The sequence below is a fragment of the Bufo bufo genome, chromosome 6 (assembly GCF_905171765.1).
Source record: "Bufo bufo chromosome 6, aBufBuf1.1, whole genome shotgun sequence".
NCBI lineage: Eukaryota > Metazoa > Chordata > Amphibia > Anura > Bufonidae > Bufo > Bufo bufo.
The window spans coordinates 349,355,450-349,375,488 of record NC_053394.1 but is presented as its reverse complement, the minus strand read 5'-3'; the positions used below and the strand labels follow the sequence as shown (position 1 = coordinate 349,375,488).

The 20,039-nt window shown below is 41.3% G+C and overlaps 1 protein-coding gene across 1 annotated transcript; it reads right to left on the bottom strand.

Annotated features, from left to right (window-relative positions):
- Positions 1-4,961: 4,961 nt before the first annotated feature.
- Positions 4,962-19,668, bottom strand: MMP9 (matrix metallopeptidase 9). The gene is made up of 13 exons (XM_040436439.1): positions 19,474-19,668; positions 18,550-18,782; positions 16,254-16,402; positions 15,194-15,322; positions 13,218-13,391; positions 10,614-10,787; positions 10,283-10,456; positions 8,702-8,857; positions 7,870-8,068; positions 7,632-7,765; positions 6,609-6,759; positions 6,208-6,311; positions 4,962-5,474 (listed from the first exon to the last, which is right to left on the bottom strand). Exons 1-13 carry the CDS (start codon positions 19,606-19,608, stop codon positions 5,365-5,367), a joined length of 2,022 nt encoding a protein of 673 aa, XP_040292373.1. The 5' UTR covers positions 19,609-19,668; the 3' UTR covers positions 4,962-5,364.
- Positions 19,669-20,039: the final 371 nt, after the last annotated feature.

Genomic DNA, 20,039 nt, shown 5'->3' with positions numbered 1-20,039 from the left:
CAGTTGTCTTTCTCTTCGGCTTTTCATCCTCAGTCGAATGGTCAAACTGAGCGCACTAACCAAAACCTGGAGACCTATTTGAGGTGTTTTGTCGCTGAGAATCAGGATGAGTGGTCCTAGTTCTTGTCTTTAGCTGAATTTGCCTTGAATAACCGTAGACAGGAGTCAACTGATAAGTCACCATTTTTTGGCGCATATGGTTTTCACCCTCAGTTTGGTACTTTTTCTGGGACCGAATCTTCTGGGATACCGGAAAAGGAGAGATTCTCTTCCTCTTTGTCATCTATCTGGCGGAAGATTTAAGTTAATTAGAAAAAATGGGTGAAAGATATAAACAGATGGCTGACAAGAGACGTATGACTGGTCCGGACCTGTGTGTGGGTGATTTGGTGTGGTTGTCCACTAAAAACATTAAGCTGAAGGTACCCTTATGGAAATTGGGTCCAAGATTTATTGCCCCTTACAAAATCTCAGTCATTGTTAATCCGGTGGCGTTTCGTCTGGATCATCCGCAGACCTGGAAGATCCATAATGTGTTTCACAGGTCCTTGTTGAAGAAATATGTGGAACCTGTGGAACCATCTCCTTTGCCTCCTCCTCCTGTTTTGGTTGATGGTAATCTGGAGTTTCAGATCTCTAGAATTCTCAACTCACGTGTTCTTCGGGATTCCCTTCAGTACCTGGTGCATTGGAGGAGATACGGTCCCGAGGAAAGAATGTGGGTTCCGGCTACCAATGTTAATGCTAGCCACCAGGGTGTTCTGAGGAGATCTGTCAGAGTTGCTGCACGTGACTCGATCTGACAGTTTGTTTTGTTGTGGGTAAGAATTGAATCCCACCCCCTCCCAGGTGTTGTTCTTTAGGTAATTGGTGAGGCTATTTATTCCTCCCTCTCCCTATAGCCCTTGCGGGTTATAGTTCTGCCTTGCGCGAGCTCTGGAAGTTTGGTGGTAGTCTGCTCCAACACATCTCTAGATAAGTCCTTTTCCCTTTTGTGTCTGTTTTTACTAGGCCTCTAGGGTGACGCTAGCTCCTTCGGTGGTTAAAGGAGCTGGGTGTCTCTTTCCCTCTTCCCTACAGCTTAGGGTTTGGTTCAGTGTGTTATAGTCTTAGGTACGTGGGCATGTGCATATCTACCATTGAGATATGCACATGGGCATAGAAGCTTAGGGAAAGTGTTTGAGGGATTGCTAGGAGGTTCCCCGTTTGTTCCCTAGAATTTGTGGTCTAGTCAGTTGTTTTGTTTGCCTTTTCGTGTTCTGTTTCCTTCCCTTATCTTACCTACCGTGACAAAGAGATCCAAACAACGGTATATTAATATTGCACGGCCCAGAGGAGCGCATACAATGTACAGCAATGTGCTTGGTATGCTGTGAGAAAGCCTCAGCCTCTTCAAACAGAGGGTAGATCATCAATATTGTTCTTCTGGAAAAACCCTTTAAGAGGGTCTCTTAGAGGATCTTAAGCATAGCAAAAGTATATTAGAAGAAAAAAATACCTTTCAGAGGGGCTGATTGAAATAAGGCAAAACCTATCATTATGTCTTTAAATTAAAAAAAAACACATCCAGCAATAATTCATTATATCCCAATCTATGGTTTCTAACATTTATTTTGTACATGATACTGGAGCTGTTTCATGCATGTCTTGCCCAATACGGCCTGATCAAAAAGCCTCTACTTTGATTTTCAATGCATCGTTCCTCGTTACTCCTACATGTTATGATCTAGATATTAAAGATTCATGACAGCTAACAGTTAATTTTACAGAAATAATAAAGCAGAAAGATACTTTCATCCTGGGTCCTGTTTGATGTTTTTCCTGTCTTCAAGAAGTTGTTGGATGTTTATGTCAACCTCCAGATGCCACTGTCTGATTTAATGGGTCACTTGTAGGTATATATTTTCACAAAAATGGTGTCTGATTGTGTATAGGTAATTCGTATTCCAGTTTAGGTGATTTGTTTGAGGCAGGTCTAAAAGGAATCTCAGAATGATTTTAATGCCCATAACCGGATTTTGAAGCCACCACAAATGGTCTACCATAACCTATATGGCCTATAGAGAAGAATGGATAGGTACTCTTACAGTTGTTTTCGCCATTGATGTTTGTCAGCTATTCATTATACCCTCAGACCTATAGGACAGCATGGCCATGCTACCTTTCCACCTTTTTTGAGTAAATATGTACCTCATTAAAGGTGTTCTTGAACTTGATGGCCTATCCTCAGGACCCAACTATTATTATTTATTTAAAAGCAACTAATACCATGGCACTGGAAATCTAAGAGGGGGTATACATAAATAATATACATTAAGAACACAAATACAATGTGCATGAAGACTGGTACAGAGGGGGAGAGGACCCTGTCCACGATAGCTTACACTCTACAAGGATGAAGAGAAAGACATAGTAGGTGAAGGTAAAAGCTGTTCTTCTGGCTGTGTGGTGGGTGCATACTTTGTGTAGGTTGTAGGCTTTCCTGAAGAGGTTGGTTTTCAGGTTACTTTTGAAGGTTTGGATGTTGGAGTTCCAGCGTATGGGGGATGCCCGTTGGAAATCTGGTAGACGATTGTGTGAGGAACAGACAAGAGTAGAACAAAGAAGTACGTCCTGTGAGGATCAGAGATTACATGTGGGGATGTATTGAGAAAGCAGGTCAGAGTTATAAGGAGGGGACAGACTGTGGATCACTTTATGTAGTTGTTAGTAAGCTAAACTGAGTTCGCTGGGTAATGGGGAGTCAGTGAAGGCATTAGCAGAGGGACCAGAGGAGAAATGAGGGGAGATGAGGATTAATCTTGCACAATCAGCATAATGAAGGGGCCACTGCATTGCTGAAAGGCATTATTCACATAGGCACAGCGGCACGCCTGTATGAATGGCTGTGAAGTGGAGGGTTTTTCCAACAACTATTAGATTAATTAGCCACTACTGCAGCATAATGGTGGCTCACCTGAAGTAAGGTGGGGTAGTTTGTAGATTGTAATCTCTTGCGGGCAGAGTCCTCTTCCTCTCTGTACCAGTCTGTTAATCGTTTCTTGTTTATTTTATTTTTATATTATGTATGTATAACCCCCTCTTGATGTAGAGCACCAAGGAATTAACGGTGCTTTCAAATACATAATAATAATGATATAGCCTACCTTGACTACTTCGAAGCTACTTTTCCTACAGATGGTTGTCAGGCCAAGTGTGGTCATCTGGTTCTTAGTGATACACTCCCTAAAAACCAGTCTTTTCATTTGGGTTGTCCAGTGGCATGCCCCTAGTAATCAGAATATCTCAGTGTATTCAACTATTTGCATAACTACCGGGGTTACAGGAAAGCAGCTGCTATGGGGCCAATAAACTAAGGGGGGCATCTCTACACAGAGGTAAGGTGCAGGTAAAGAGTAGATGGTTGAAAAGGTGTAAAGAAACGAAAGTGCCCCATTCTGTTTTTTTTTAATGTGAAGCCCAATGGTAAGACTTTTTAGTGACATTTATTTTGGCATTACGCCGGCACTGTGACATAATGTGTGCCTTACACCTGCATATGCCCAGCACATAGTCATGTACTGTGATTACATGGTATACATAACAATTATTATTATTATCATCCCTGTGCTGTGACATGACTGCACATACTACCCCTGTACAGTGGCATCACTGCATGTACTACCCCTGTACTATGTATTCACTGCATGCATTACCACTGTACAGTGAAATGACTGCATATACTACCCTGTACTGTGAATTCACTGCATGTATTACCACTGTACAGTGACATCACTGCATGTACTACCCCTGTACTGTGAATTCACTGCATGCATTGCCACTGTACAGTGACATCGCTGCATGTACTACCCCTTTACAGTGAAAAATCACTGCATGTATTATCCCTTTATAGTGAAATCACTGTGTTTATTGCCCCTGTACTGTGACTTCACTATGTTTATTATCCCTGTAATATGACATCGCTGTTTATTATACCTGTACTGTGACATCACTGTGTTTATTATACCTGTGCTGTGACATCACTGTTTATTATCTCTATACTGTGACATCACTGTTTATTATCCCTGTGCTGTGACATCACTGTGTTTATTATCTCTGTACTGTGACATCACTGTTTTTATTATCCCTGTACTGTGACATCACTGTGTTTATTATCCCTGTACTGTGACATCACTGTGTTTATTATCCCTGTGCTGTGATATCACTGTGTTTATTATCTCTGTACTGTGACATCACTGTGTTTATTATCCCTGTGCTGTGATATCACTGTGTTTATTATCTCTGTACTGTTACATCACTGTGTTTATTTCCCTGTACTGTGACATTATTGTGTTTATTATCCCTGTACTGTGACATCACTGTGTTTATTATCTCTGTACTGTTACATCACTGTGTTTATTTCCCCTGTACTGTGACATTATAGTGTTTATTATCCCTGTACTGTGACATCACTGTGTTTATTATCCCTGTACTGTGACATCACTGTGTTTATTATCCCTGTGCTGTGACATCACTGTGTTTATTATCTCTGTACTGTGACATCACTGTGTTTATTTCCCTGTACTGTGACATCACTGTGTTTATTATCCCTGTACTATGACATCAAACAGAGTTAACATTTAGTAGGCTGTTGGTTTTCTTATTAGGACGTATTTAGCTAATAAAGTGGCTCAAAAGACCTCTAAAAGTGGTCAGTGTAAGCAATGGACAGCATAGACCTCCATGGAATACAATAGAAACCCCCATCACATGTGAATTAACATTCTGGTTTTCCCTTCTACACATTGATTACTGGGTGGGGGACCCATTCGTGGTCCACACAGAACAACCTCTACCTGATGGTTTCTGCTTCAAATATCTGCTCTTTTACAGAGTAGTGTGGCTCAATAGCTAGGATCTTTCCCTTAGAACGCCTACAAAATCTTTTGTCTTTCCGTATGCAAAAAATACAGACGTCCAGGTCAGGAAGGAACAGCATTTATTAGAAAAGAAAACAATATATTATAGAAATCTCTGAAAGGTCACCTTGTCTTGTTTCACTACTGCCACAACTCATCATCTGTCACACAGCTCTGGGAAAGCCTGCGCCAGGCAGGCCTAGGCACACACGTCCACACACTCACACAAGTCCCTAAGGGGGATTAAACATGGAGGCCATGTTTACAGTGCCTGAACATTTACAGTTCTCTTGTAAGAGAACATCTGCCTCAAAGAAGGCACAGGTTTTAAGGTTCACATATATAAAAAAAAACAAAAAAAAACTTCTCGTTCTAAGCTACTTCTGCCAATCAAAGCGGTGGTTTAACCCTTTCCCAACACGCCACCCATCTCTTCTTCCATCCATTTGACGCCCTAGCTGCAGCTCTAATTTTCTGGACAGCGCACGAGATCATATTTCACATAGCCGACTTTTTCCACTTGCTTGCGCCACGTCATACGCCAGAAGAAGAAATCCTGACAGAAGTAGTATTTGCCTGCAAGACAAAGATTTGTGAGTCTGTGTAACTGGCTGAGCACAGGATACAATATGCTACATGTTATATGCTGAGCTCTGGTCGTTCGATTCAGAACTGTCCATATTCCGGATGTAACACTGGTATCTACCTATAGAATCTTTTCGGATCTATATTGGTATTTCAGAAGACAGGCAGGGATCGGGGTAATTTATCTGGAATCCAGACACTTAAAGGGGTATTCAGGTTGTAACAAGTTATTCCCTATGCACAGGATAGGAAATAACTATTAGATCGGTGGAGGACTAACCCTACCGATCATAATAACAGGGGCCCTGTACACCGGAAATTAATGGAGTAGCTCGTCAAGCATAGAAATAAATGGAGCACCAATACCAAATGCTCAATTCACCTTTCCATTCATTTGAGTTGAATCCTCACAGATCTAATAGTGGATAACTTGTTACAACCAGAATACTCCTTTAAACTCGCCTATCAAGGTCTTAGGAGTGGTTTTAAAAGCCTTGAGACTTAAGTGCAATTCAGCAAATCTCAATTCACAAGTTTCCTTTTTTGAATGGGGATGGGGTTCTATTTGGACAAGAGAGTTGCAGACTGCTTGTCTCTTTTTTTGCCCATTTTGAACCCTCTCCATATAGGTTCATGCAAAGTGACTATAAGTGGAAATGCAATGTAAAAAACATAATACCATATACTAGAATAAGACATGCCTAAACACTGTGTATATCCTTACCCTGATACACAAAGACATCATGAGAATCAGAAGGCACCCCAGCGAAATCTTCATCTGTGTTTCGAGGATACCCCTTATCCACAGTTTGTGACTTCACATCAAGTCTATTAAAAAAGGAAACCAAAGTTACTATTGATATCCGTATTAAGACCAGATTCACACGTCTGGTTCCAGATCCCATATAGCGAATGTGTATCCCGGCCCGACTGTGGGTTAAATGCCCTTAACTCACTGCATCGTGGGGATCTATAATGCATAGTGGATTCAGGTCATTTAACCCACAATTGGGTCCAAACACAGATCTGAAATAAAGACTCCAGAATCAAGACACGTGCAGTCAGTCTACATGTTTGTTAAACATCACATCCGTTATACTTAACATTTTTCTCTTGAAAGCTTACCTCCAGTATCTTTCACCATTGAATAACAGGACCTTCCCATTATTCCGTGTAACAGCACCTAAGATTTTATCCACATCCTTGTCTAATCCCAGTTTGTCAAGGCTACGTGGCCCCAGAACTGTGTTTCCTGTGTACTGCCAGAATTTGCGACCTGCAAGAGATGTCATAGTTATGGCATGCTATAATTCACAGTACGCCACTACAGAGACTGACTATTCATCATCATGCCACCAGAAAACCAAAGCAGTCTGCCATTATGAGGGTGAAACAAAAACAACTGGTCCCCCAATGAAGATCTACCCATCTGTAGACAGCTGTTTTGGTTTTTTTTGCATCTCATCAGTACAGAGCTGGTTGGCTGAGAGGCCTTTGATGTAGCTCTAAGTGATTACTGTTTCTGTCTTATAGGCAATGCTTCCTAGGAAAAATTGTATGCAAAGTAGCTCTCCACCAAAGCCACCTATGGGTAGCTAACCTGTAAGTCAACAATGGTTCAGATGCTATCTATAAGTTGCTATCTATAAGTTCTCTTCCTTCTGGAGGAGAGTTAATTTGCATCCTTTTTCCCCCCAGGAAGCATTGACTGTAAAACTATATACATCAGCGGGTGGTCTCCATAAGCAGTCATACTTATACCCGAGGAGGCACAATCACTCCAAACCATATAAGAGGACATGTGTTGACTAGAAAACGGTGTTACAAATTTTGCTAACAAATGATAAAAGAAAAACCAAAGGTTATGATGACTTTTCAGTAGTTATTGTCTTCTGATATATTGCATCTTGTATTGCCCTGATTGGTCAGTTTAAACTTTCCTACCAGGAGAAAAGGTCAAATTCTAAAAAACACCATGAGATCCTTTATATCCTTTCCAAAGACAGTTCCTGACAAATGTTGGAAAATCCTAGGAAGATGGACAGTAGAGGTCATAGCTACTGGAATCAGTATTTTCGATAGTATTACTGTACGTTTCTCATATACTTATGAATTGAACTTCATTTTGGTGTTCAATTCATTTCCCACCTGAGAAAAAGAAGATCTTCTTGCTCTGGGGGTCCTGGAACACAGTGTCAATATTGGAGGGCAGAGCTGGCCAAGTTTCTGATATTGGGATAGAAGTCTTGGGAGGGCCCATGGCAGGTAATTTCCAGTACACCCTGAAACAGAAGTTGAAGGATCTTGTCAACATTGGAAGGGCAACTCCAAATTGTATGAGAATCTGTTCTGCTTTAAATTGCAACCCATATTGTCTTCCTCTTACCCATCCTTAAAGAAATGAAGCACTCCTTGTATTTCTGCAATGGCATCAAATACTTTCACTTTACATGGGTCTTGTGCAGGATCCACACTGGCAGTAGTGGTGGAGGTGGTTGTGGTGGTGGAAGGAGTTGAAGGAGTGGTTGCAGGAACTGGTTTCTTGGAGGGTTTCGGTGGAGTGGGCTGTGGACCGGTTCCAGCTCCTTAAAATGTAGACAAGAATTAATCAAGCAGTTCCAGCTGTCGCAACATGCCTGGTAGTTAATCACTATGACTCGTTCTGCTGGGTTGCAATATATCATTGAAGAATAGATGTTGACAGTAAAGAACACATTGTTGTTTCTTTATATATATATATATATATATATATATATTATACTTTTTTTTTTTTATTGCATTGCATTGCTTTAGTAGGAAATGCAACAACCAATATTTTATATAACTCTCCCAAAAAGATTACTCTTACGTGTATGGTTTATGAATTATTCATTGCTAACATTATGTAGTAGTGATATGAGTGCTTTATATAGCACTGCTCTGTTTGTACATATGTAATCAAGAGTTTCCAAGTAATAACCGTAATTCTTCCATCTCTCTCACCATTGCAACAAAGTGCCAGTCATTGCTGTTCGCTCTTGCAAAATCAATCTACATTTGCAGGTTGCCCAGCAACAACACAGTTGCAAGTGAAAAAAGATTTACGTATGAGGAAAGAAGCAGATTTGGCTCTTTTTAATTATCATAAATAGCATGTCAATTGGCTTTCAACTGAGCAATGGCAAATATCTCATAGGCATGATACATAAATATTAATTACACAACATAAACATCCATACCGTACAGATACTGTATCCCACTTATGTCATCAGGATGGAGCTCGAAGTCTTTCACGTATTTGTACATAGGGTACATGAGTGCATCTTGGACGCTGCTATGCTCAAGTCCTAACGCATGACCGAACTCATGAGCTGCTACCAAAAACAGACTGTAGCCTGTGGAAAAATGGCAAATGTGTGACAGATATGGATTACTGAGCACAGACAAGTCATGTGAAATCACAGGGTGTGAGGTTTTATAATAACACATGGAGCGTATATTTCAACCAGAGTTTGTCACCCGTGTGCTAGTCAACATGTATAGGTTTAATACAAGAAGCAAAGGCATATGTAAGAGTGAGAGCCCTATATTAAAAAAAAAATTAAAGTCTATAAATGACTTTGCAAAGGTTTTTAATGCATTGGCTGTATTTTTGGCTAAAAATAATTTTTGCCATTGGATTCATTTAAACATTTTCAGCCGTTTGTTTTCTGCAGCCTGCATGTAATCTTATACATTGCAGGCTGCTCAGACCCTTTGACTGTGAAATCCATCTGATGAGCTCTCCATCTGTGGCCCTAATCTCTGCTTTCCAGAACACAAATCACAGCTGATATCTTTACAACTAAATAAAATAAACAGTCATAAAAATGTTCAGCCGTTACTCTCATACATTGCAGACTGCTCAGTCCCATTAAGTGTGAAATCTATCAGATGAGCTCTCCGTCCGTGGGCCTAATCTCTCTTTTCCTTAACACAAATCTTTACAACTAAAGATGTTCAGGAGAGTTGAGAAAGGAGCTCATCTGGCTGATTTCACAGTGAATGTTACTGAGCAGCCTGCAATGTATAAAAATACATACAAGCTGCAGAAGACAAATAAACAGCAGTTATTTTTTAATAAAACATAAGTATGAAAAAAAAATTTTTGCCAAAAATACATGCATTTCAGTAAACCAATGCCTCCAAATGTGTCATTAGCCTTGAAGTACCCTTACTGGTGTTATTTCACACAACTACATGTCATCATCCAGGGACAGGAGACAACCCTCTCCCCCCTTCCTTCCCTTGTACTAGAGAAGGACAGAGTTATCTTTAGGCTTGTTCTCCTTTCCTTTGTTTTCTACATTGTGGAACCTGTTGTGTGGAGCAGTCTTGCATATGGTCATGGAGCCCATGGAAAAGATGGGGCTTCCCCTCTCTTTGTATTTCAAAATAACCTCACACACAGTGTTTTTTGTATATACACCCTTGACAAGAAGTACCATCAAGCCTACAACTTCCATATGAAAGAAAGTCTTGCTACAACATTATGACTACTTTGCTATTGCCTGATGAGATTTTCTGGCTAGGAATGAGCTTTTTACTACAAGATCACCGTGGAAGACAACACTGTGGAGGCAAGGAGGACCAGCAGAATGCTATGTTCTCCTCAATATGAACTGATCATCAAAAGCTCTAAAAGCATACTGAAATATTCTGGTATTATAAATTATAATAGCAGGATTGTGGACTTATCAACTTCTTACTGTCATGTTATACGTTTGGTTGATAAGTACTGATTAGTTTGAATGAAGGTCAGACTGTATCATGGTATGTACCTTGGTCTGGACAGAATCCCCATTTCCGGTCCTGGTCATAGCTGGAGGTAGTTGCACACCATAGCTTCTTGTCATCCCTCCCATCGCTTGTACATTGGCGATATGTCTTACCCAGGAAGGTGAATGGGAAAACACAAGGATCACCTTGAGCATTTCCTCCAGTCACAGAAGTGTCTGCATGAAAATAGTTCCAGTCAGTGCAGTTCTCCATACAGACCTTCAACATATATCCCTAATCTATAAGCATAGCACATTCATTTTATATGAGTCTACTAAGTCTGCTGACACTGTGAAGCCATATATAATACAAAATACTCATAGAAGTGTTTACCTCTGTTAGGACAGAAGCCATATTTTCTGTCCTTGTCATAGCTGGCTGTGGTACTACACCAGCGATATCCATCTGAACGTCCTTCTTTTGTACAGGAAGAATAAGACTCACCATCAAAAATAAAAGGAAATACACAGGGCTCGCCATTACCGTTTCCATCATATGTGTATAGCACTGCAGAGAGAGCATTAAATAAATTGCATGTATTATAATAAAGTTATTATAGTAAGACATAATTAATGTTATACCTTTTACTGTAGCCCCTGCCCATCATCGTTACCAATCATTAGTACAGACTCTTATTAGGCTATAAAATATGCCCAAAAATGATGGAACTCAGTCCAGCAACTTTAAAGAAGTTCCCGAGATTGTAATACTAAATCCTCTGGATACGTCATCAGTATCTGATTGATGGGGGTCCAACACCCGGGACCCTCATGATCAGCTGTTCGAGAAGGCAGCCGCGCTTGCAGTAGCGCCATGTCCTTCTCTGAGCTGCCAAGGCCACATGACTGATGAATGTGTAGTCACTGGCTTAGGCAGCTCATTCCCATTGAAGTGAGTGGGGTTGAGTGCGATACCAAGCACAGCTGTTATCCAATGTACGGCACTGTGCTTGAAAATGTTCTCAAAAAGATGATCAGCAGGGATCCCGGGTGCCGGACCCTCCCCAATCAGATACTGATAAGCTATCCAGAGGATAGGTCATCAGTATTAAAATCTCAGAAAACCCTTTTACCTACAGCTGGCCATACACATTAAAGGTTATGTACACCTTTGAAAGCATTTTTTTAATGATTGCATTTTACTCATTTTGGGCTAAAAATCATTTCTTCAACTGGTCTTGCAGTACAATGCAATAATTTTAAAAAATTCTCCCCAAAGGTGTACATAGCCTTTAAAGGGGTTGTCCGGGTTCAGAGCTGAACCCGGACATACCCTTATTTTCACCCAGGCAGCCCCCCTGAGGCTAGCATCGGAGCATCTCATGCTCCGATGCGCTCCCTTGCCCTGCACTAAATTGCGTTGGGCACGGGCTTTTTTGTTTATCATAACACACTGCCGGGCGGAAGCTTACGCCCGGCAGTGTGTTCAGTGACGTCACCGGCTCTGATGGCTGGGCTTTAGCGCTGCCCTAGCCATTTTACTGGCTAGGGCAGCGCTACATCCTGCCCATCAGTGCTGTTGACGTCACCGGCCTTCCTGACAGCCCCATGGAGAGCCCGGTACGTCACCGGATCTCCAAAAAATGCCTTTTCCCTGCGCGATTTAGCACAGGTCAAAGGAGAGCATCGGAGCATGAACTTCTCCGATGCTCAAGTCAGGGGGGGGTGGCTGGGTGAAAATGGGGGTATGTCTGGGTTCAGCTCTGAACCCGGACAACCCATTTAAGTTTATGTTGACTGAATCTGCCACTCGGTGAGACTGGTGGACCGACTAATGTGTATGGGATGCTACAATTTCCCCCCCCACTACAGACATAGGAAAAAGAAGAACTGGGCTGTCTTTTAACATGCCCGATTTGTTTGTTTTCAAGATAGATAAGATGCAGCCAGAGCTGCCTGCCAGCAGGTTATTCTCCTTGTCCCAATCAAAACATAAGCCCACCAAGCTAGTATGTATATGGGGAGGTCTGAGATCTGAGCTGCACAAGGGTTGACTGTACTCTCGACAGATCTTGAAGTGTGGAAGGTTGACCTCACTCTGAGATTCGAACTGTGCATGCGCTGATGGCACTCTCACAGGCGCATGAGCAAGATTTTAGGCTCAGGCAATCAAACAGGGAGGATGTCTGGCCCAATAAATTATTGCAAGAGAGGGAATGGCAATGGGAGGAGAAGAGAGGGTGAAGTGGTGCATCAAGGGGCCAGGCCAGCCCCTCAGTGCTCCAAGGACCTCATTAACATAAAATAAAAATAACATTTCTGTAAAACGACACCCCTGGTTGCTGTAACAGAGGTGTTGTTGCACTCTATCAGTCTGTATGCCTGGTTTCCTAGGGTTGATCACGCTGACAAATGGGGTTTAAGGCAAGTTCATTTGTCCATACGTAGAACTTCTGTACATGGCACCACCACCCTACAGATGAGTTGATGTGCAAATAATGAAGGAGATATCATGCCTGCTGTAAGGCCATGAGTCTTCATTTTGCTAATTAGGGGGATCACTGGGACACCTGCCCCACCAATCACTCAATAAGGAGGCCATGGCTAGGATAAGCCATTAATATTTAGGTCCTGGAAAACCCTTTTCACACCCATATCACAATTTCATGATAGTATTTGGATAAGTCATGACAGATTTGGCAAATTTTACACCATAAAAATCAAATAAGAAAGAGAGCCTTGCGTATAAGCCAGTGTTAAATAAAACATATATGAGGTTAAGTGATATGTTTAACCAAATCATAAAGGCTATTGAAGTTAAAACCAACTTGCTGAATTATTGAAAGGCATCTTGTAGCATTGTATCTAACGGTTCTCCCATCCTGAATGAATGTTCAGTTCATGATGTTTTATTTACTATGGTTATACAACCGAGCAGTTACTTAGAGCATGCTGTCTCACTGTATCTCTGCCCCCTGAGTATAATGATTGTACTTACACTCGCTAGGACAGAAGCCATATTTTTTGTCCTCATCAAAGTTGGCGGTTGTGCTACACCAGATGTGTCCATCAGATCTCCCAGCACTTGTGCAAGAGTTGTAGGTCTGACCCTCAAACACAAATGGAAAATGACACAGAGCTCCTTCTGCATTACCAAATCGAGTCTTCACCACTGGAACCAAGCAAATGAGACATTATTGAGAACAATTTACATGGCACACGGAACTGAGCTCACTGAAAAGAGGAGAAAACCCTAAAGCTGCCCATAAACATTAGATTAATGTCAGCCGAACCTGCCAATTTCACTGGGACTGACTAACCAACCAATGCATATGGGGGGTGTCACTACATTCCCCTGATGACGTACATCAGGGGAAAGAATCATTGGGCTGTTGGATTTCAACATGCCTGATCATTTTGTTCTAAAAGATAAATTACAGCTGGCGTGCATGTGTATGGGGAGGTGGGAAGGATGACTGTCAGCTGAATGTTGTGATCGCTCAACAGACAGCTAACTAAAGTCAGTCCAACATGGTCCATGAGCTCATTGAAATTTAATGTAAACCTAAGATGGTCTACAAAGTTGAGATGACCATAAAGCTGCCCAGTGCTTGTTTAAGTACTGGGTAGTTAATTGCACAAATGGCTGTTTGTTTTCAGCTCATCCCCTGTTTACATGGGTAAATGTGCTGCCAACAAAAGATTATTTTAAAGCCGGCAAAAAACATCTGATTAGTTGAAGGGGTTGTTCTGGTTCAGAGCTGAACCCAGACATAAGCTCCCCTTCACTCATTTAGCCTGTATTTCTAGCTCTGATGCTTCCCCTTGCCCTGCGCTGCATAGCACAGGCCGAGGACTGTTTGTTTACTGCCGGTGACGTTCCTGGCTTTTTCTCAGTATGCTAGGCGGAGGCTTCTGCCTAGCTGTCATCCTGGTGACGTCACCTGGACTGCCTATTTGTGCCGGTGATGTCACCGGGATCACTGCTAGGCAGAAGTCTCTGCCTAGCATACCCAAGAGAGGCCTGGTATGCCACCAGTAGTGAAGAAAAAGCCCTTGCCCTGTGCAAGAAATGCACCGATGCTCCACTCATACAAGCTAAATGAATGAAGGGAAGCTTATTTCCCCTTAACCCCTTTAAATGAACAGTGGTCCTTTTAGAGGAGCCCATGGGTAGTCATCCAATGTAAAAGTCCCTTAACCTAACACTTTCTACAAAGGTTAGCTCACCAAAAAATGAAGGGAACATACATAAAGCTGGGCATGCACATTTACGGTAATAGCCATTGGCAAAACAACCTTCTGGCCAACAGCTATCTCGACTGACTCCCTCCTAAATTCTGTTTGGCTGAAAGTGTATGTGTATTCAGTGGGGAGAGAGGAGAAAGTTGATGCCAGATGCTTCTGGTGGTGGCCAGTCTCCTGGGAGAACAAGATGATAGGATAAAAAATGAATTTGCCCGATCTTTCTCACCTACATCATCTGAAGGGAGAGAGTCCGGAGCTCCCTATACACATTAGGTTTTTGGCTAATCCTGCCATTCTCCGTGGGTTTGGCCGTCAATACACTAACCAGTATGGTGCCCTGTAGTCTATAAGGTTAACGATGTCTTGTGATGATAGTGATGATAGTCAAGATTTGTCATTTATTTTACAGTGGAAAGTTTCACAAAGTAAATAGCTGAGACCCATTTTATAAAGAAAGTAATTATTCTAGCTAACGAACTGTGTTAATTGAAATATGCCTTAAAGCAAAGTAACTGTCTCCTACATCTTTCTTCTGTTTCCAGTTAACTATCTAAGAAAATTGTAAACATGGTTATCAAATCGTGGCATATTTTAGGCATCATTAGCTATAATTAATTTTAACGTTGTTCTCCATAGCCATTATATATGAAAGGTTTGTTTTCATGGACTTGTGGCTTAACATAACTATGTGATTACATAATCCAATTGTTGCCAGTTCACACTCACCCACTCCAGTCCCAAGAGTCCAGTTCTCATCATCATCAAAGTGAGCATCACCTTGTACACCTTCTCCAGGTGGGTAGGCATGAGCCAAAAGACCGTCCTTCCCATCAAAAGGATATGGATCCCCATGGTCTGCAAAACAGATTACCATTCATTAGCCATGATGTCAAAGTTCAGAATGATCAGTTGAAATGCTCTACCATATGTCTTGTTTAGTAGTTTGCATTGCCTCTCACCATTTTGCCAAGTTAGACTATCAGTGACATGTAGAAAACATTCTTCTGTCTAGGTTATGATGATACGTACAGTATGTAATAATTTAGTAAGAAATATAATAAAGCTATGGCATAGCAAAACCCAAGGAAAACACTTGCCAAAAACAGGCTACTCTGGTCATAACTTATGGAGAATTCAGAAGAACTTTGGTGAGTCTAGATGTTTGAGGGCCATAAATGTTCAGGAGGTACATTAGAGGATTATTTCTGATTTATAGCTTATTCTCAGTTTATTGGTATGTGTACAGGCAGACCATAACAATGAGATCCAAGCATCATCTACTTATGGGTGTAGCTATAGGTGATGGATAGGTAACTGTATACCACTTTACACTTGACCTCTGCATCTACTTAGATTTTGGGAATAGCCTCTTCCAACATAACACTGTCTCCACAAATAAAGGAAAAAGTAAAATGATAAACGCAAACAAGTAAGATAGGCAACTTAAGACATAGAATTAAAAGTCTTACACTGCTCTTTCTGATCTATAGTGCCATCATGTTCTGCATGATACTTTGCCACTTAGACTTCTATACTGATGAGATGTATTGTTCTAGAGTTGTAGCTAGATTTTTCCTTCACATGGGCAAAGATTCAGTCTGCTGATCTATTACTGGATCTAGATATCATGGAAAAAGTAGATTGCCTTGTTGTCACCTCAAAAGCACCAAGGCCCTTGGGCATATGCCCTGCCAGCCTCCTTCCCAAGTTATGCTCCAAAATTTCAAATAAACATCTTTAAACATGAATTTGATTATTAGGACATGACTTCCTTGAATTCACTTACTGTCAGATCCAAACAAGATGTTAATGTCAGGTTCACCATCGTAGATTCGTGTAAATGTGAGGGGTGTCACATCACTCCAGACTTTGAAAGCACGAGCAAAGGCATCATCGGTCACTTCAGGGTCAATGTCAGGAGAGTAGTTGAGGATCCTACATGTAAAACATGGCACTGAAAGTAACTAGATGAATATATATACTTGTACAAAACTAAGAATTTCTTCAACCAGTTTGTATATTTTATATGGAATTCACAGGTTGGTTTTTCCAAGAGGTAGTGGCACCCGGGCCCTGGTGCCTAAGGAGACCCAATATACTCTCTGCCACATGTCAAGACATCCTGTTACAGAATTTGCTTCAGGGTCCAGGAGACTCAAGTTACGCCTAGTATGTTATCATCTTATGACACCTTGTTTATTTTAGGGGTCTTGACTACGGATACGCAGCAGAATCCACAGGAGTTATATGTGGACTTGTTGGTGTGAATTTACTATGTTCATACAGTCAGGTCCATAAATATTGGGACATTGACACAATTCTAACATTTTGGCTTTATACACCACCACAATGGATCTGAAATGAAATAAACAATATGTGCTTTAACTGCAGACTGTCAGATTTAATTTGAGGGAATTTACATCCAAATCAGGTGAACGGTGTAGGAATTACAACAGTTTGCATATGTGCCTCCCTCTTGTTAAGGGACCAAAAGTAATGGGACTGAATAATAATCATAAATCAAACTTTTACTTTTTAATACTTGGTTGCAAATCCTTTGCAGTCAATTACAGCCTGATCTGGAACACATAGACATCACCAGACGCTAGGTTTCATCCCTGGTGATGCTCTGCCAGGCCTCTACTGCAACTGTCTTCAGTTCCTGCTTGTTCTTGGGGCATTTTCACTTCAGTTTTGTCTTCAGCAAGTGAAATGCATGCTCAATCGGATTCAGGTCCAGTGATTGACTTGGCCATTGCATAACATTCCACTTCTTTCCCTTAAAAAACTCTTTGGTTGCTTTTGCAGTATGCTTTGGGTCATTGAAGCACCGTCCAATGAATTCTGAAGCATTTGGCTGAATATGAGCAGATAATATTTCCCGAAACACTTCATAATTCATCCTGCTGCTTTTGTCAGCAGTCACATAATCAATAAATACAAGAGAACCAGTTCCATTGGCATCCATACATGCCCACGCCATGACACTACCACCACAGTTGTTTTCTATGGTCTTCTGGGTCTTTTGGTGTTGCTGAGCTCACCGGTGCGTTCCTTCTTTTTAAGAATGTTCCAAACAGTTGTTTTGGCCACGCCTAATGTTTTTGCTATCTCTCTGATGGGTTTGTTTAGTTTTTTCAGCCTAATCTTGAGAGTTGACAGCAACAGATTCCAAATGCAAATAGCACACTTGAAATGAACTCTGGACCTTTTATCTGCTCAATGTAATTGGGATAATGAGGGAATAACACACACCTGGCCATGGAACAGCTGAGAAGCCGATTGTCCCATTACTTTTGGTCCCTTAACAAGTGGGAGGCACATATGCAAACTGTTGTAATTCCTACACCGTTCACCTGATTTGGATGTAAATACCTCAAATTAAAGCTGACAGTCTGTAGTTAAAGCACATCTTGTTCGTTTCATTTCAAATCCATTGTGATGGTGTATAGAGCCCAAAATGATAGAATTGTGTCGATGTCCCAATATTTATGGACCTGACTGTAGCAAAGGAAGAAATCTACAGCATAAATTGACAAGCAAATGTTTTTTTCTCACTGTATGGAGATTTTTTTAAGATCTAATCCACTTTGCTGCTACTGTCAAAAACTCCGGATTTGCTGAGCACAAATCCACAACGTTTCAGTCCCACGTGGACGTATCCTTGGATATATACCAATTGATAAATATTACAAAAGATTGATATATCCAACTCCATCTCAACCAGTTTCTCCACCTAGCGCATATCAATACTTGCAGTTGTGATAAATACACACATTTTAATAGAATACACATGGGGAGAATACACATGATCGATTCTCAGTTTAACCCAGAATCAAGTAGAAAATTACCGTATATAAAGTGTAATACTTCATATTTATACGATAACTTTTTAAGTGAGAATACAGTGAAGCATTATAGGAGTTTAGCCAAGCTAAGCCAGCTGCAGAGTTGTGAATGCAGCTCTGGATTACAACATTGTGCTCTATGTTTCACATAAAGGATGCCCTTGGGTATCACAAATCACTATGGCTCTGAAACCTACTGTACATCAGTAAAATGTTAAAAAATGAATCACTTACTTGTATGTAATATCATTATGATCCCACTTTAGGTCTCCTTCAAAGGTCTGAAACTTGCCCACATCTGGCACGCCACATCTAGGGCTATTTATGGTCTTCAATGTTTCTGCATCAAGCTGCCCAGTTTCTTTAAGTCCCATTTTCTTCTGCATCATGGTGAGTGACCTTCTCAGGGAGACTTGAGTTGTTTCTCCATGTGCCAGCGGCATGTAACCATAGCGTACTAGATATTTCTGTGAAGAAAATAAAATCTTACATTGGAACCTCGTTCATGAAAAAAATGCAAGGGACAAGTTAAAGGGGTGGTTCAAGTGTTTAATACTGATGACCTATCCTCAGGATAGGTCATTAGTATAGGATCGGTGGGGCTATGACTCCCGGCACACCAGACGATCAGCTGTTTAAAGAGGTTGCAGTGCTCCGGTGAGTGCCATGGCCTCTTCCTAGGCTAGTGACATCACGTTCGTCAGTCACATGGCTTAGGCGCAGCCCAGTGAATGGGTCTGAGCTGCAATACCAAGCATAACCTCCATCCAATGGATGTCGCTGTGCTTAGTAAGCTACAAGGAGGACGCGGCGCTGACTTCTTCAAACAGCGGGTGTGTCGGACCATCACCAATCAGATACTGATTACCTGTCCCAAGCTCATCAGTGTTAAACGCTCAGACAACTCGTTTAAGGAGAGCTAAATAAGTAAGATATTATTTGAGAGGGGCATTAGAAATTAGGGGTAGAGTATATCATATTGCTAGAAGTAATGGGGAGTCATTGAAAAAATAGAGGGGAATAAATTATTGGTGATGTCATGAAGGATAAACCTTCAAGATTTGCCCAGAGTAAAAAAAAGCAATAAATAAAAGCAATAAATAAAGCAATAAACCACATTGGAAAAAAATAATATAATAGACACTAAGGATATTTTACCTCTGCAGTCTCCAGGTCACTCAAGTTGCTCCTTATGTCTGATGGGAATATAACCGATAGGGGTTTATGGTTAGTTGTTGGAGCAGAATGACTCCAGGCACACAAGGTGCCAAGAAGGAACAGCACTGCCTGCATTCTTAGGGTGACAACCAGCTCTTTTGCCTTCCTTGTCTCCTTTCTGCATGCTTCTGTTTATTCCAACTATATATATACACCTTAATGGCTGAATCACTGAAACCTCAGACCACAGGATTGTAACACATGGTATGTAAGGGGGAGGGGGGGGGGCTGTGTGTCACACTTGCACACTAGTACGGATGGAGGGGAGGGCTGTGTAAGTGTGTCACACAGAATAAAAATAAAAACTACAGACATTTCATCATTGTTGTGTCAACAGAGGAGAGTCACATCCTGCCGTAATATGCAATGAACACACAAGAAGGCAAGAAGATTTGGGATGAAACCCCATTTGTAATACCCTATTAGGTAATCTTGAGATAACAGGGTCCTCCAGTAATTTATTAACCAGAGTGGAGAGCCATTACGAACAGCATCCCTCACTGTGA

Bases quoted from the DNA above. Each gene is read 5' to 3' on its own strand.
- MMP9 (XM_040436439.1), bottom strand. From the start codon at position 19,608: ATGCAGGCAGTGCTGTTCCTTCTTGGCACCTTGTGTGCCTGGAGTCAT. The intron at 18,783-19,473 runs GTAAAATATCCT...TTTTCTTCACAG, and splicing joins GTGACCTGGAGACTGCAGAG to AAATATCTAGTACGCTATGG. The intron at 10,457-10,613 runs GTAAACACTTCT...ATTTTCATGCAG, and splicing joins TGGCTTCTGTCCTAACAGAG to ACACTTCTGTGACTGGAGGA.